Source organism: Trichechus manatus, unplaced genomic scaffold (genome assembly GCF_000243295.1).
Source record: "Trichechus manatus latirostris isolate Lorelei unplaced genomic scaffold, TriManLat1.0 scaffold00017, whole genome shotgun sequence".
NCBI classification, from domain to species: Eukaryota; Metazoa; Chordata; class Mammalia; order Sirenia; family Trichechidae; genus Trichechus; species Trichechus manatus.
This window is the reverse complement of record NW_004443953.1, coordinates 10,108,961-10,128,461: the sequence shown is the minus strand read 5'-3', so window position 1 is coordinate 10,128,461 and position 19,501 is coordinate 10,108,961. Positions and strand designations below refer to the sequence as shown.

Sequence of the window (19,501 nt, the reverse complement as noted above, 5' to 3'; positions counted from 1 at the left end):
TATGGGAAAAAATAAAAAAAAAAAAAAAAATACAAAATGCTGATCCTGCTCTGCTCACAGAGCCGCATGCCTTGGGAATGCATTTTCCTAGAGTGAAAAGCACCCAGAAAGTCATTATCCAGGCTAGTGGAGGCCCTGCAGGGGACTGGGGCTGGAAGAGCCAGGAGAACCTAGAGTCCTAGAGTGCCCGACCAATGTAAGTGTTTCAAATTTAAAATCATTAAAAACATTCTGTTGGCTAAACAAGACACATCTGCAGATGCTATTTTGCAGTGACTGACACTTTTCTATCCCTGTCTATAATTAATACCTATTACACATTTGTTCCCTTAGCTTTTATTTTGTTTCTTTTTCCACCATTGGCTAAATAGCTAGGCTTTTCAGATGTATATAATTCTACCAGTCAAAGCACTAGAAAACATTAATTACCCAATGTTGTCTGCCTAATGACACCCTCAAATTTGATCAATAAGTTTTCCAACTTTTTAACCAAATCACTAATATAAAATATTGATCATCTTCCATGATTACATTTTACAAAATAATAATTTAGCTAAATGTTCATTCATCTAAATATACTTAGATTCATTCTTTGTCATGTGCTTTTCCAGTATTATTTGTGGGTAGGGGATTCTGACTTAGATGCTAAATTTCATATAGTTATAAGTATTAAAGCTTCCCTTTTGTAATCTCACATTTCTTAACAGAATTAATGAAGTTTCAGAAATTTCAGTGGCCTTAAAATTATAAATGTTTTTATGATTCCTAGATTGTAAAGCTCCTCTTTGGGGACAACATGATTCAATACTTGGTATCAGTTGAGGAAACTGTCACCAGTGGTTTGTTTCCTTATTTATTACTAGATTCACAGACTAAAAGTCAAGATAGTCTTTTTTTTTTTTTTTTAATTCATTTCTATATTTAGAAGCACCGTTTGTTTTGTTTTGGTAAGATTATGATCAAGTCCTTTGAGCAGTTTTTTTCACTTCTGTTGTTGTTAGGGGCTATGAGTCGGTTCCAACTCATACTGACCCTATGCATAAACGAACAAAACAATGCCCGGTCTTGCTCCACCCTCACAATCCTTGCTATGTTTGAACACACTGTTGCAGCCATTGTGTCAATCCATCTCATTGAGGGTCTTCCTCTTTTTCACAGACCCTCTACTTTACTAAGCATGATGTCCTTCTCCAGGGAATGGTCCCTCCTGATAACAAGTCCAAAATACATGAGACAAAGTCTCGCCATCTTCACTTCTAAGGGCATTTTGGCTGTACTTCTCCCAAGACAGATTTGTTTGTTCTTCTGGTTGTCCATAGTATATTCAATACTCTTCGCCAACATCAATTCTTCTTTGGTCATCCTTACTCATTGTTCAGCTTTTGCATGCATATGAGGCAATTGAAAATAGCATGGCTTGGGTGACATCTTTGCTTTTTTAACACTTCAAAGAAGTCTTTTGCAGCAGATTTGCCCAATACAATACGTCATTGATTTCTTGAATACTGCTTCCATGGGCATTGATTGTGCATCCAAGTAGAATGAAATCCTTGACAACGACAATATCTTCTGCATTTATCATGATGTTGCTTATTGTTCCCAGTTGTGAGGATTTTTGTTTTCTTTATGTTGAGGTGTAATCCATACTGAAGGCTGTGGTCTTTGATCTTCATCAGTAGATGCTTCAAGTCCTTTTCACTTTCAGCAAGCAAAGTTGTATTATCTACACATCGAAGGCTCTTATCGACTCTTTCTCCAATCCTGATGCTGCATTCTTCTTCACATAGTCCAGCTTCTCGGATTATTTGCTGAGCATACAGATTGAATAAATATGGTGAAAGAACTGAACCCCAACACATACTTTTCCTGATTTTAAACCATGCAGTATCCCTTGTTCTGTTCCAATGATTGCCTCTTGGTCTATATACAGGTTGCTCATGAGCATAATTAAGTACTCTGGAATTTCCATTCCTTGCAATGTTATCCATAATTTGTTATGATGCACATAGTTGGATGCCTTTGCATAGTCAATAAAACACAGGTAAACATCTTTTTGGTATTCTCTGCTTTCAGTCAAGATCCATCCGACGTCAGTAATGATACCTGTCATTCCATGTCCTCTTCTGAATCCAGCAAAATTTCTGGCAATTCCCTGTGGATGTACTGCTGCAATAGTTTCTGAATTATCTTTAGCAAAACTTTACTTTCATATGATATTAGTGATATCATTAGATAATTTCCTCATTCTTTTGGATCATCATTCTTTGGAAAGGACACAAATATGGATGTCTTCTAGTCAATTGGCCAAGTAGCTGTCTTCCAAATTTCTTGGCATAGACAAGCGAGAACTTCCAAACTTGCATCCATTTTTTAAAACATCTCAATTGGTATTCCATCAATTCCTAAAGCCTTGTTTTTTACCAATGCTTTCAGTGTAGCTTGGACCTCTTACTTCAATACCATTGATTCTTGATCATGAGCTACCTCCTGCAATGGTTGAACATTGACCAATTCTATTTGGTATGGTGACTGTGTATTCTTTCCATCTTCTTTTGATTCTTCTTGCGTCATTCAGTATTTAGCCCATAAAATCCTTCAGTATTGCAACCAGAGCCTTGAATTTTTTCCTTAGTTCTTTCAGCTTGAGAAATGCTGAGTATGTTCTTCCCTTTTGGTTTTCTAACTCCAGGTCTTTGCACATGTCATTATAATAGTTTACTTTGTCTTTTTAAGCTGCCCTTTGAAATCTTCTGTTGAGCTCTTGTACTTCATCATTTCTTCCTTTTGCTTTAGCTACTCTACGTTCAAGAGCAAGTTTCAGAGTCTCTTCTGACATCCATTTTGGTTTTTTCTTTCTTTCCTGTCTTTTTAACGACCTTTTGCTTTCTTCATGTATGATGTTCTTTGTGTCATCCACAACTCCTCTGATCTTCAGTCATTAGTGTCCAATGACTCAAATCTATTCTTCAGATGGTCTCTAAAATAAGGTGGGATATATTCAAGATTGTACTTTGACTCTTGTGGACTTGTTTTAATTTTCCTTAGCTTCAACTTGAACTTGCATATGAGCAATTAATGGTCTATTCCACAGTGGCCCCAGGCCTTGTTCTGACTGAAGATATTGAGCTTCTCTGTCGTCTCTACATTGACCACAGATGTAGTCGATTTGATTCCTGTGTATTCCATCTGGCGAGGTCCAGGTGTATAGTCACCATCTATGTTTTTGCAAAAAGTATTTCGAATGAATAGGTCATTCAGCTTGCAAAATTATATCATTAGGCCTTCTGCATGCTTTCTATTACCTAGGCCATATTTTCCAACTACTGAGCATTCTTCTTTGTTTCCAACTTTCACATTACAATCACCAGTAATTACCAGTGCATCCTGATTTTGTGTTTGATCAATTTCAGACTGCATAAGGTGGTCAAAATCTTCAGTTTCTTCATATTTGGCATTAGTGGTTGGTATGTAAATTTAAATAATAGTCGTATTAACTGGTCTTTCTTGTAGGCATATGGATATTATCCTATCACTGACAGAGTTGTACTTCAGGATAGATATTGAAATGTTCTTTTCGATGATGAATGTGAGCCATTGCTCTTCAATTTGTCACTCCCAGCACAGTGGACCATATGACTGACCAATTCAAAATGGCCAAATTCAGTCCATTCAGCTCACGAATGCCTAGGATATCAATCTTTATGTTCTATTTCATTTTTGACGACTTCCAATTTCTCTAGATTCACACTGCATACACTCCATGTTATCAATGGATGCTTGCAGCTGTTTCTTCTCATTTTGAGTTACTCTGCATCAGCAAGTGAAGGGCTCAAAAGCTTGACTCCATCCACATCATTAAGGTCAATTTTACTTTGAGGAGGCAGCTCTTCCCCAGTTATATTTTGAGTGCCTCCCAACCTGGGCTCTTCTTCAGACAATGTTCTATATCAGACAATGTTCTACTATTATCCATAAGGTTCTCACTGATAAATTTTTTTAGAAGTAGATCGCCAGGTCCTTCTTCTTAGTCTGTCTTAGTTGGGAAGCTCTGCTGAAACCTGTCCACCATAGGTGATCCTGCTAGCATTTGAAATATTGGTAGCATAGCTTCCAGCATCACAGCAACACACAAGCCACCACAGTACAGCAAATTGACAGACAAGTGGTGGTTTTCAGTTCTAAAATTGGAAAAAGTTAACTAGGCCCTGTTGACCTCACAGAATTGTTTTAAGTAGGATGAATCTCTGCATTTTGGTTTGCCCAGACACTTTAGGGCTACAAGTGTCTTCCTGGTGTAAATACTAATAGCACCATCTTGTATGCTTAAAAATACCATTGTTTGGCTAATAAATTATATGGTCACCCTAGTAATATGGATTAAATTAGAAAGACATACGAAAATACTTCAAAAACCATACAGTGCTATAGAAATTCGTGGCATCGTGCAACCTTATTTTAATTTAATTTGCTGTTATGGTCATAAAAATAAATCAAGTTTATTATTGTCAATTTGAAAATATACAAAAGATAAAAAAAAAAGAAGAAAATACATTTAAACATTGAACCTAGGCCCATACCCAGAGCCAGTCATTGATAATGTTTCAGTGACCTCCTCCCAGTCTTTTATCTACATATATGTTCTTTACATGCTTTTCATCATAAAACATACCCAAAAAACACAAAAATACCAAAAAAAAAAAAATTGCTGTTGAGTCAATTCCAACTCATAGTGACCACATATGTTACAGAGTAGAACTGAGCACCATAGGGTTTTCTTGGCTGTAAACCTTATGGAAGCAGTTGCAAGCATCTCATGTGCAGTGGCACTGAGTGGGTTCCAATCGCCAACATTTCCATCAGTGTTCCACCCTCTCTCTCAGCGACCTTCTTCTCATCACAGCCTTGTGGTTAATGGCTCAGCCTTTAGAGGGAGGGTCAGGTTATCTGGACACTATTACTTCTCCTTCACTGATCATCAGGTGAATTGGGCACACTACTTCTCTGTGCCACAATTGCCTCATCTATTAAAAGTGGAAGTAGTATTATCTATCTCATAGGGTCATTCTTCAGGATTTAATTAGAAAAAAAAAATCCTTGCAATGTGTTTACAAGTATGCTATAATTATTATATCAACTATTAAATATATTTTGTTTGCTCACTATTGTGAGCATATTCTCTCAGCATTAAAAATTAATCAAATCCATAATTTTAGTCACTAGTTAAAATGAACATATTATAATTTATTTAACTGTCACTGTTATAAACAAGACCTCAGTGAATATGTCTATGTATAAGCATTTGCCCATATATTTTATTTTAAAACAGATTCCGAGAAGTAGAATTACCAAACCAAAAACTGTAAGAGTTGTTAAGATTCTGAGTATATGCTGACAATTTGCTTTTGAAATATTGTTCTATTTGTTATATTCCCACTGACAGTTCATGAGATTTCCTGTAATATGGCTATCTTTCTGTCAATTTATCTCTTATTTTAATAGTTGCAACTTATATATTTGAATGATATTATTGAGTTTTATGACTTATGTCTGTATTTCTAGATAATACGCTTTACTGATGTAAAATAATTATTTTTATTCCAGTTAATTATTTTCACCTAGACATCTAGTGCCTAATATTAATCATGCTCCCATGCTTCCATTATGGTGCTTGCATTATCTACATGTTCATTTTCAATATATTTCTCATCTTATGTGTTTCTTTGTAAGCAGCTCACCAGTGAATTTTGTTTAATGTCCTAACATTTTTTTTTTTAACTTGAGTCTTATATTTAGTCTTGCTTCTTTCATACTGTTTCATTTTCACTATTTCTTTTCTGCTCCTTGGATTTTTGGTACACACATTTTTCCCGTGGTAAATTCAGAGATAGCTTACTTTTAACTCAACTAATGAGCATCATCGACTTTTGGTTAAATTTTTGCAATCACATTTTGAAACTCATATTAACTCATAAAAATAAAAATGGCATCTACTCGTAGAAAATTCACTGCTTTGGTCTATTCCCTGCAACAGAGACTGATTCCTAGTTTTGGTTAGTTTAACAAGGGGTTGTGAAAACTGCCTCTTTGATTATTTTTCATTAAATATTGTGAATTGTTTCTCTCCAAGAGAAAAAAATTTAGTTTTTGATATAATCTGTAAAACAATTATTTAAACACATCTCTCGATATATTTTGGGGCTCTAGTGGCATAGTGGTTAAGAGCTATGGCTGTTAATCAAAAGGTCGGTAGTTCAAATCCACCAGCGGCTCCTTGGAAACCCTATGGGGCAGTTCTACCCTGTGCTATAGGGTCACTATGAGCCTAAATCGACTAGATGGCAATGGGGTTTTTTTCTTTTTCTTCCCTCGGTATATTTAACTGCTTTTTGTGTTTATTAGGATTTCTAGCCACAGTTTCCTGTTTGTTGAGTATACGTTTTTCTTTATCTTTCATTGCTCTCATACAACACTTTACTTATTTATAAACAATAACTATGTAATAGACTTCTATCTGCTTGCATATTCGAAGATTTTTTGTTGTTGCCTTCTTATATAAAGAAAACTTGGCTAGATAAAGTCATCTAGCTGTGTCACAATCATCTTCCTTCAGAGTTCAGGAATTCTTGTTCATTATTTCCAGGTATTGCTGAAAGACTGAGAGCAGCTTTTTGTTGGTAAATACTGTTTTCATGAAGGCTTCTAGTATTCTCTATTTCGAAGTTTTAAATCTTAATCAGTATATATATATATATATATATATAGTTTTCATTATATTTGCCTAAAATGTGTTTTTCAATTTTCTGAAGGTGAATTTTATTTAGATTATGAAAGTTCTCTTCTTTTTATTTTTACTGATCGTTACTTATGCTCCAACTGGTCTGCGTTGTCTTTTGAGAATTCACATTATTCGTAAGTTGCATTTCCTAGATATCTCCTACAAATTTCCTGTGTTTTATCTCAACAAAATTTGTTTCATTGTTTATCCTTTGAGTTCTCAAAAGCAAGCAAACAAAAAAACCTGTTTTTTTCCTTACTTTCTTTATAATTTGATTTTCTGCCATGTACAACCTATGATTCAGCAATCTCAATTCAATTTTTTACACGGAAACTTTTCATATTCCTCTATTTCTTCCTTGCTTCAGATCACTTTGTTTTTATGAATAATTGGTTTAGTTTCGTAAATGAAATATTCTTTGGAAATACCTTGGTCTATGAATCAGGTCTTTTCAAATACTACACTTACATATACACACATAACATACAGGCTCATGAAACAGGCACAGTGTTCTGTGTTTTATATTATCTCACTAAATGCTTATAAATGTTTTATCATAGTGGTATAATTATTATTTTACAGCTTAAAAAACTAAGCCTGATAAAGAAACTTCAGTGATAAATGCAAGATTTGAAATAGGGTCAGTGTGCCTTCAGTCAATGTTCTTAATTGCCACCTGAATATGTTTATCTGTTAATTCAGTAATTGTATTTCAAAGGAAGACTGCTCTTCTGAATCTTCAGCATTTTAGTCTGTCTTTATTTTGAGCTTCAAATTCTCATTATAGATATTAATATTCCCTATTTATTCACCCTTACAGAAAAAAAGCCTATGTTGTTTCATTATGAAAACAAGGATTCCAAATGGAATGAATTAAAGAATTACATGGCTCTCATCAAATATCATAAACGAAGCTCTGAAATGTAGACTGAGGTAGGGAAGAGGGGAAGAAAAAAAATTCCCCATACCTTACATTCCAACAATACAGATCTATTGAAAGTTTCTCAAATTATGCAAGTTGTCATGTCCTCCATAAACGTTGTACTTGTCTTAGGAAAAGACAGCTTTCAGTTCAGTCAGTGACACAGAGGCATAATATGCTGACCATGCTATCTAATTTTAATCTGGATTCTACACTAACAGCTGTGTTTTTCAAGAAAAATGTTTTTTTCCTTGGTGGTAAAAACCAAGGTGTGAAACCATATGCCCTGAAGTTAACCACGTGACCATCTGCACCTCAAAATACCTGTACTCCGGAAGAGTGCTGTCTGAGTGCTGTTGCCAGCAAGGTTTTTTTTTTCTTTTTGCAAGATGGACAAATAAAATACATGTGATCATCTTGTGACCATGATGGAAGCATCCTGTGAAACAATCTGTAATCACTAATTATACTATTAATAATCAGTAACCAATCAGAGTGTGATTATTACAATATTCATTGATTTTCCTGTAATTGCCCTCCCTATGGTTTGGTTCCTCTTTTTACCCCATAAGAATACTTGTATAAGGAAACCACCCCGGGACTACCTGGCTCCATTTTCAATGGACTATGTAGTTGCTCAACTGCAATTGTTTTAAACCCTTAATAAACCTCTCTGTTTTAACTTGACACAGCATTCAAGTTTTTCCTCTACGACATACTCTTTATATGGAATATCTTCACTCCCTTTCACCACCTACCCCATGCATCTTGAGCACTACTTCAAAAATTGGGTCAAACAATCCCTCCTCTAAGTACCAATGGATCCCCTTCAGTTATGGTTCCATACATAACAATTTATGCATGCCTTCAAAACAGTAAGTATCACATTGCATTTTAATTCTTTTCTTATCTCTCTCTAATTAAATCTTAAATCCCCTAAGGACAGGGACTGTATTAGTTACCTAGGTCAGCCATAACAAAATAACACAAACTGAGTGGCTTGTAAGAACAATAATTTATTGTCTACCAGTTCCAGACGCTGGAGTCAAGATCAGAGCATCAACCATGTCCATTCCTCCTGAAGCTTTGTGGGAGATCTGTTCCATGACTCTCAACTAGTTTCTGGTAGCTTCAGACATTCCTTGGCTTACAGTTGCAGTGTCACTTGATAACCATTTTTTGTCTCCATGTCTCTGTGTCTCTTTTCCTCTTTTATAAGAACACCTATCATACAGGATTACAACCCATCCTACTCAAATATGATCTCATGTCAACTTAATTGATAACATTTTCAAAGACCCTATTTCCAAGCAGGGTGAATGCACAGGTATGGGGGTTAGGATTTCAGCATATCTTTTTTGGCAAAACAATTCAGTCCTTAACAGGGACTTTGGCTTACTTATCTTTCTAACCCAATATTTTTGAACATGGAACGTACTAGGGGCTTTATATGCGAAGGCTTTGACAATACTTGTTGAATATAGAGGGTGTTATCTCTTTGAACTGTAGATAATAAAACATCCAATGAATATTTACTGAATGAATGAACATAGTAAGTGGGTGAATTAATATGATAAAAACTTTCAGGTTCCTTCAAGTTCTTAATTGTTCAACCCCATTTTTCATTTATTCATTCATCCATTCATTCATTCGTTCATTTGGCAAATATTTGTTGATTATATACTATGTGTCTATTCTGTTTACATATTTTGTTTTCCATTTCTTCTTCATGTTTTGTTCAAGCTCTTTCTCAATGTCATAATGAACTTTTGGGAGTATTACACCATATATCCTTGCTATTTATTTGCATTATTTTCCTAAGCTATGGACTCTATTTTTTATAATTCTCAAGAATGTAATTTAAAGTCTTCGTATAATTTTGGTTGGTAAATTTACTTTCTGGGTTTCCTCTTTTTTTTCCTATGTAGATCAAATACTATTCCCCAATGATTTTTAAATTATTTATTTACGTATCCCACTACATTTATTTTTAGACACTTTTCTCAGTGTAAACATCCTTTATAACTCATATTACTACTTTATGTCCAAAAGAATGTTTCTGCTTCTTTTTTTGAGCTACATAAGCATTTACCTCATCTGTAATTAATTTTATAGTTTCTTCTGAGCATGTATATTTGATCTATAAATGTAATTAAAATTTCTGTGGAATTTGTAGTAATAATCCATTTAGCAGGTATATCAGAAACTTTCTCAGGTCAGATCAAAATAAGCAACATTTTGAGCTAAGTTTAAAAATATTACATCTAAAAGAGTCCAAGTTTATTCAAAGTTAAGAAATAATTTAAAATAAATTATCCACTAAAAGAACAGTTAGCACAATAGGATTTATCAAGATTCTACGTATACTATCTTATTGATAATCACTTACAAAATAGCTGTGGCATGTTAGGGAATAAAAAAAGGGAATAAAGTTTTCCATTGACAAAAAGATGAAAAATGAACCTCAGATTATATGTTGTTTAGATTTACCATCAGATAAACACATCTGTCTTAAGCAAAGAGCATCAATAGTACTTCTCCCAAGGAAGCCCTTGTGAAATAATAATAATAAACCATAAAGCACATTATGTTTAAAGTAGTATTAGCACAATGTGGAATCATAGAATAAGTTTGCCTTTAAAAAAATTATTCCTAGTAATGAGTTGCCTCAATCCACATGGCCCATAAAGTGTACATTCACCAACCCTTTTAGAAGACAGGGCACCCCTGGAAGTACTGTTTGAGGGTACTGAGAAATGGAAAGTTTGGAAAGGAATTGCTATTACATGCTGTTTTATATTTGGGAGATGAATACTCACCCTATTTGACTGAATAAACTTGGTGGACTGTGTATTTCCTATTAACTAGTGTATTATTTGTTTCTGGATAATTTGCAAACCCATATTTTTCAAGGCAACATGCTTCATGAATAGGGGGTACAGAAATTTTTCAACAGAGTAGTTCTCTTACTAACTGTTGTAGTCCAATTGGAGAGGTTTTTTTTTCCCCCTTGTCCTTTCTAACATTGAAATGTTAAATGAAAATTAGAAGTATTTATTTGCATTACTGTCAAATAATCCCTCATATGAACTTTAATAGTAGTGTACTTCTATTTGGCTAAATGTTAACAGGGGGGCCATTAAAGAAGTATGGTACCTGATCGCTCAGAGAATCAAGGAACATTTCATGTGCTTCATGCCTGAAGAGAATTCCAAGTAGTCAAAGAGGAATGAACTGGAAACTGGGCTATCTCCATACATGAGTGAATTGGCATAGGAGGACCGCAAAAAGAATCCCTCACTGACCACTTTCCTAAAACTATCTTCCGACAAAGTTTCCACAGGTCTTGGAGTTTCAACATTTGAGGACAACAGTGTTAAGATGAGGACAAGCTGGTAAGTATATAATCATGTAATGGAAAGTATGATTAAACACAGGATTTCATGTTTAGGAGTTTTGTTTTTGGCTAGGGCAAACTCTATCTGAAATATAACTAAAGAGTTAGATGGCACGTGGTCACCTAACAATTAAGGGTCATGTTTCTAAGGGGATTAATTTCTTCAGGGATTAATTTGAAATCAAATCAATTTATTAAAATTATGTTTAATATATATGTCTTTGAGGTGCCCTGTTGGTGCAGTGGTTAAGCACTGGGCTGCCAACCGAAAAGGTGGGTGATTCGAACCCACCAGCTGCTCCATGGAAGAAAGATGTGGCAGTCTGCTTCCATAAGGATTTACAGCCTTGGAAACCTATAGGGGAGTTCTACTCTGTCCTACAGAGTCACTATGAGTCTGAATTGGACTCCACATCAATGGGTTTATATATGTCTTAATTTGCCTTCAGTAGATAAAAGAAAAAAAGATGTCAATATTTGATATTCTCTGAAGGGCCAAAATAAGAAATTGTGTGGCCTCAAGTAATTCTACTGATTTCTAAGCACAAATACTATGTTTAATTTTTTTTTTTAAATATTTCAACATCCTGAATGTTTACAGTTATGCAAAATAGTAAGTACAAACAAACTCACACATAAAATGTCAGTATAGTTCTGAGCCAGGGTACATAACGAATTCTACATAAGAGACAAATTAAATGGTTAATAGCTCCAAAGAAAGACATTAGGCTTGGATCCTGCCTAGGATGCAATTTTGCCTTTTAAGAAGCAAACAAAATATTTCTGTCCGCTTTAAAAATTATGAGTCAACATCATCATTAGCATTGTTTTCCAGCTAGGAGGCTAAAGAATTCTCAGTTTCTGGGAAAAGTGGGGGTCAGTGTTGCCATGAGAACCACTGGAGATATATATATATAGATATATATATATATATAGATATATAGATATGTATCAAATGTCATCAAAGAGAGGAAGATAAAAACTGCTATGCATCAGATCAGGTATCTAGAAATCTATCAAAGAAATAGCTCTCACCTATCTAGGATGGATTTTCAAATTTAGATACATTTTGAAGACTATAAGTTTCATTCAGATACTTTTTTCCTAGGTAATTAATGAGGACAGAATTCTACAGGCAAAAGAAAGTTCAATAGTAAAGATTTCTGTAGAAATTACCACTCTTTCTTAAAAATATATATTCTATAAAAATACTTCAAAAAGGCATTTTGAAACCTGTTCTGATTCTGAAGCGTATATCCTGTAAACTCAATCAGGCAAGGTTTCACTATTAATTCTCACCTCACCATATATTATCAACAATATTTGAGTTTTCAGTGAGAAGCCTATAGATTTCTAATATCAGTTTCTATCTTGGTGGGTACAAATGAAAGCAGTAAATATTCAGAAAGTAAAGGTGTTAAAAGTTGGAACGAAGCTTTACTTGAAATTGAAATTGACAAAAATTAAACTTTTTAAAGGTTGTTAATAAGGAGTATATTGTTTTATACTATTTATAGAAATTTTTAATTTTGTAGAAGTAAACAAACATATGTTCTATAAGATGCTTTTTATAGCCAGTTTTTTCTTTCAAGTTTTTCCCTAAGGACACACAAGTTGGAACCCTATTTTCTTGTAAAAACATGTTGAGGCAAACACAGGATGTGATTTTTTCTGGCCCCAAACGTTTCCAGGCCCCTTAGTACTATCTCTAGCCAGAGAAATCTACTGGCTTCATTTTTATGTTTGTTCAACATTAGTATAATATTAAATAATAAAGTTGGTATTAATAAGAATTTATTAGATACTTGCCATCAAGGAGACAGGGTATTCTATGCTCCATGTTCTATTTAAATATAAATACCACATTCAAGAGAATATCGTCAAAAGCAAAAGAGATAACTGACTTTGATGCTAGAGAAAGGACAGGAGAGGTGCAGGAGCATGATTTTAGTTTAATACCTCTACTTAGAAGTATTCTCTAGTGCAATAAAAATCCATCTGAAGAAGCAAGAAGGTGTAATACTAAAAGATTTTTTCTTGAAAAGTACATGAAGTACATTGTACTCACATAGTACGTTCAAAAAGAAAAAAAAAATCACAGGGTAGAATTAAATGATTTTATTTTTGCATTACAGTATTCTTAGAAGAAATTCTATTTCAAGTGTAGGTGATCTTTTCCCAAAAATGGCCTCTAGGACTCCATTGCCTATCTTGCAATGGAAATGCACCATTATCTTGTAGCCTTGTTGACATAGTTTAAACTTATTTTGCGTAAAATCCTTCCAACTCTTTTTCTGCTCTAAATTCTTTAATTCTTTTGAAATTATAGTCAGAAAACCTTTTGAATATCTCTGCAACACCTAATGACTTTAGTCATTGTTTTGCTACATCTGAGGCAGATCTTTCCTAAGCACATGGCTCAAGCTTCAGGGAACCATTTCTAACAGTAAGTTGTGTCCTAGTTACATATTCTAAATAAATAACTTGTTAAAAACATCTCATTTTATTATCAGTTATGAAGACATTTTTATATTTCCTCATAATTATAATCTTTATAAGGGCAAAAAAAATAGATGCCGATTATATAATCCTTAGAGGATTAAAAGACTAGATAAGATGTGCTGGTCAAAGACTAGACCGGAACTAGGAAAAGGCAGCAGGCATAGAGGAGGAGAAATGGATAAAGCTAGCATTTTACACTTTTTTTTTCCATTTTCCCTGCCAAGTCATGATAAAGCAGTACTGGGGATGGTGCTGAAATGTCCAGCCTCAGAACCTATAGAGATGATACTTTCAGGTTCTTTTAGACACCATGATGTTTTTACTTCAGTCTGTCTAGAAAAGAAGACTTAGTATTCTTTTTTTTTTTTTCTTTTTTTGAGATGAGGAATCTGACACAGAGATGTTATGTAGAAGGATGAAGTCACACACTTGGTTGTGATAGAACTAGAATCGTAATTCAAGCTTCCTGGACTTCCATCTATTGACCCTTCTAAAATGTCGGTAGGAACCCTATCTTTTCTGTGAGTTGGTAATTATTCTTTTCAGGAAAAAAATAAAGAAAATGTAAAATCAGCAAGACTCCTTTGTCCTCATGAGGCACTTAGTCCCCATGATGCAGCTGAAGACAATCTGTTTTGAGAGACTGAGAAACTTGTCTATAAGTAGCAGATGGCAGAGTTTGAGCCCAATTCTGTCTGAATCTAGCCCTTGAGTTCTTAACCACTTTATTGAATTAAAAACAGAACATTTTGCTACTTAACAGTACTTTATTCCAAACGAGTCAATGTCAAATATGCCACAATGGCAGTCCCGAGACATTTCCATTATTCTTAAGAACTGACTAAACCTTAACTCTACCCCCTTCTTTTAGCTGTACTAATTTCTAAATATATCGAAAGCATTTCAAGTGAAATCTTTTAATTCCCTTTCTCCCCCACTCGAAGAGCCCTGTGGTGCAGTGATTAATTGCTCGGCTGCTCACCGAAAGGTCAGGGGTTCAAACCCACCAGTGGCTCCAGGGGAGAAAGATGTGGCGGTCTGCTTTCATAAAGATTACAGCCTATGAAACCCTATGAGGCAATTCTACTCTGTCCTATAGGGTAGCTATGAGCCGGAATCAATTAGATGGCAATAGGTTTGGGGAAGATTTGTCCCAAGTTCTTTCAAATTCCCTCACTGGCCAATTCTTTCCTCATCTTTGATCTATGCCTTATCACTGGTTTCTTTCCCTCTGCCACCTGGCTCCCCTACCCTTTCTCCTTAAAAACATCCTCCCAGTGCTTTGTGATTCTTTCAACTAAAAATGATGCTGAAGTTTCAGTTAATGTCTTCTGTCACTGTTTACTCATGTCCCATTCCTCTGATCCAGAGCAATTTTAGCTCCATACTAAAAATATTCCAAGATATAACATCCTCCCAAGCAACTCACAGCCCTTCAGGCTATTCTCTCTGAATTCATCACTGCATACCAATATATTGCAAATGTTTCCACATGGTGCTCATTCTGACTCAAGTCTAGCATTTTAGCTCTCACTCTCACTCCTACTGCATATCTCTTTCTGACATGACTCAGTCTGTACAAATCGACAATTTCCCGTTGTTCAAGGCTATCTCTAAGTACAGCATTTACTGTGATTCAGTTATATTCTTTGTCAGAAATATTCTTTCATGGCTCTTTTAAAGACTGGAAACAGATTCCATTGCATTTATTCACAAACGTGTGTAATTTGATCACTCTACATAAAAAGCCTCTTGAGGATATGGACTATGTATAATTAATTTAGCAAAACGAGTCTTCAAATATTAGAAGAGAATGAAAAATATTTATGAAATTTAGGGGCAACATGGCTAGCTCACTACTCATCAGTATGGTGGATCAGCACTGTACTCGGTAAACGTCATATGCAGTTCTGTCTATAATCCATGTTAGAGCACAGAGAAAGCTTCTCCAATGTTTTCTTTACTTTTCATCCAAGACAGCGCTAGATCTATAGTAATACATAGCAGATTGCCATTTTTATCTTGATGTACTGAAAGGCAAGCAATGGTCAAAGCCCAGTATAGTGGCTTGGATATGTCAGAAAAATAACGTAATATCTTTCCCTGTGAACACTGGGATAAAACCCTTAAGAGGTGGTTAAACTCCATCATTTTCAACCCCAGTTTTCAGGTGCAGATTAATGTTCCTATTTTGGAAACAAGCTGGTTATGTACATTACAAACATAAGCAATTTTAAGCTCAAACATTCTTAAGGCAGTCATCTCAAATTCTGTAAGTGTCAACATGTTTTACCTAAATCACTAAATGTAGAATCAATTAAGAAATATGTCCAGTGTGGTATCTCTAGCATTTATGTTCATGCCTAATTTACTTTGCTTACGTTAATTCAGATAGTTCACTTGAATATAACACAGCAATGGGAACATTTTTCTGTATTTAATCCTTTTTTATGTCCTGCTTCAGGTAGAAAAGTGTCTGCAAGCACAAGTAGTTATAAGCTGCATATAGAAATACCCATATTAAACTAAGTATTTTCTAATTACTGTATTAAATCTTAAGGCTAATATTATATGCATTTCAAAGTATCAGAAAAACCTGATGAGAAAAATATATATATATATTTAAACTGTCTTAAGGAACCCTTTATTTTTGAATTTTAATTAACAATTATTATACTCAGTATTACAAATCGTACATTGTTTTGCCAAGTTTTTCAGTAAGTTAAATGTCAGTGAAATGTGACTATAATAGAGGATATCTCTTTCTTTATCAGGATATGTTTCATTTAATAATTAAAGTAAATAAGCTGAACGCCTCAGTACCTTTTCAAGACCTTCTTCCTTGAGGCTGATCACATCCAAGTCAAAATCTGTCCGTAAACCATTGGTTTTGTTGAAAGTTATTCTACCTGTGAGGCCTTCCCAATGTGCCTGTGGAAAAAGAAAAAATATATTGATTAATAAATAAGTAAAGGACAAGAAAAGAATATATTTTTCAATAAAAAAGTGAAATATTATTTTCATTACTTTTCAAAAATTTACATGAATACATTTTTAAATAATTTTTATTATCTTCTGAATTTTGAAAGATGTGTTTGATAAATAAATTAGTCTTAGTATAAAATTTATTGTAAACTTTTCATTTTATATACTGCACTTTTTCCAAGTATATTATTTTCTATGAGAATTTTAAAGATACCTTAAATAATAAACTTCTTCATCAAAGCGAGAAGAATTTAGTTACTTAGCATGATATATGAGATATTGAATATCTCACTATGGATTACAAGTAGAACCGCTGCTATACAACACTACTCCTAAATTCATAATAATATAAAAATAAATGTATTCTATTACATTGAAAGAAATTGAATCCAATAAACCTGTACTACACTACTTAAATTACATAGCCTTTCCCTTCAGAATAATTAATTAATTACTTTTCCCCAAATGAGACTGGGAAAAATGTATCACAATTACTTCGAATCAAGCTATACTTCTTGTAAAGGAGTTCACTACATAGCAGAAGATAGTTTGGAATATAATAAACTAGCTACCTAACGGGTTCACCCTTCAATGGTCAGCAAATACCTGGACTTTTTTAAAATATGAAAAGTTTTCCCATTCTGGTGGTTATATATCCAAAATGAGATGTTGCATTGCAAATAGTCTGGTAAAATAGTCACATATTAAAATTTTAAATAATGTAATGTATACTTACAACTATAATGTTTGAAGCAGTGTATAATAAGACTCAAAAGAAGCAAAACCCAGTAGATTAAGAGTAACATTTCAATAAGGATTAAAAATGGATACCATTAGTGCTACATTTTTTTAGGCTCCAAATATTTTTCAGGTACTTAAGTGCAGGAATTCCAAAGTATTTTTAGGATAATAAATTACAAATTAAACAGAAAATTCTAATATATAGCTATATGCATAATGAATCATGTCATGACTAAAGTTAAACATATTAACTGGTCTCCAATAAGAAAGAAAAATTTATTTTTAACCCACTTCTTCCAAAAAGCAAAATTTCTTGAAGTATAAAGAAAATGTATAGTAGTACAAACATAGACAAAAACATCAAGTAGTACAGGAATAGAAGTGTAGAATAGTGAAACAAATCTGGGATAGAGACAGCACGAAGAAATGGACACCGGGTGATCTGAACTTCCTAACAACCAGTTCAATTCTGAACTTCCTAAAAACCAATGCAAAGAGAGAAATAAGATCAATACACAATATACAGTGTCTATAACTTAAGACATACCAGTTTCACAGGAGAAGCACAGCTTTTCCTGGTACTGAGACCAGAGAGAAATTTCTCCTTTTGGTTCTCATAAGGGGGACACTGATTTACTGGGCAAGGTCCTCAATAACACCTTACAATAAATACAACAGCCAGTTTCATACAACTGCTTCTCATGGAGCTGCTTGACATTTGCCATGGCCTCAACACTAAAGGAAAAGCAATTCTTCAACTAGGTAAACCTGTGAGTTATGTTTACAGCTCTCTGATACTCAATTTTTAACCGGAAGTAAAATGTATGGTGTGTGGAGCAATAAATGAACTGAATATTCTTCAGGGTGTCATCTATTAGTATCATTTCATCTATTGGGAGATATATAAGAATTAGACAACAAAATTACATGGGTCTATTCTTTTCTAAAACCTAGAGACAATTACGGTTCTTATTGTACTTTTATTGTCATGATGAATAATTTAGTATAAGATTAACTGATGATTTATTTTAAGCCATTAATGATAAATCATATATGGTGACAATATCTGTAAGTTTCTCATAGCAGAGAGTAAGGCACAGTTAAACTTTCATATAATGACTCCTTCTGTAATCAAATAAAAAGTATCCTACGGTGAGAGTAGCATTTCCTCATGACAAAGAATCTATCTATCTCTCTACCTACCTATCTATAAACGCATACATATATATATATATATATCTTAAAGAATTTTCCTACCCTCCCTTTTTTTCACCATTGTCATTGCTTGATGTATTACAATAATAAGCACACTCAGAAATGATATATGGCCATAAGAATGGTTGTATTATACAATATGTAGTAAACTTTGCACTTTTATGAATCCATATATTCTGTTTTATGCTAACTATTAGTATAATTAAAATAACTAGATACTATATTTAGGAACCATAAGTTTAAATAACTATATTTTAAGACATGCAAATTGGGTCTAAGTTTAAATTTAGTGCAAATTACGTTAATATTAAAAGTGCATTGCATATTTTGTTGCCTAAAATATAAACACTCTTTAAACATTTATCTTACTACTAGGTAAACGCTAACAATATCGTAAATCTAGCTTTCATAGGTCACAGATTTTCATCTGTTTACACCATTGCAGATAATTTGAAAACCCAATTTATTTATAATGTAATTTTCCTCCTTTTGTTCCTTTTTCTTTATTAAAAATATTAATTGTGCTTATATGTGGGGAAGGGAGAGAAAGAAGTTTAATTTAAATTGCAAACATGAAAGGTCAAACTCAGATGTAAATCCATCAAGCTAGAGTCACCTGATCTTCAACAAGGGCCCAAAGTCCATAAAATGGGGAAAAGACAGTCTTTTTAACAAATAATGCTGGGGAAACTGGATATCCATCTGCAAAAAAATGAAACAGGACCCATACCTCACACCATATACAAAAACTAATTCAAAATGGATCAAAGACCTAGATATAAAGCCAAAAACTATAAAGTTCATAGAAGAAAAAATAGGATCAATGCTATAGGCCCTATTAACACTGCGTTAATAGGATACAAACCATAACCATCAACACACAAACCCCAGAAGATAGGGTAGATAACTGGGCTCTTCAAAAAATCAAACACCTATGCTCTTCAAAAGACTTCACCAAAAGAGT

The 19,501-nt window shown here is 33.9% G+C and overlaps 1 protein-coding gene across 5 annotated transcripts in view; it reads right to left on the bottom strand.

The window, feature by feature from the left end:
- GRIK2 (glutamate ionotropic receptor kainate type subunit 2) overlaps window positions 1-19,501 on the bottom strand; it is a 781,170-nt gene that overhangs the window by 287,980 nt on the left and 473,689 nt on the right. For all 5 annotated transcript variants that reach the window (XM_004372421.2, XM_023727604.1, XM_004372423.1 and 2 more), the window contains exon 8: window positions 16,420-16,527. In XM_004372421.2, the coding sequence (XP_004372478.1) occupies window positions 16,420-16,527 (108 nt within the window). The remainder of the gene's footprint in view (window positions 1-16,419; window positions 16,528-19,501) is intronic.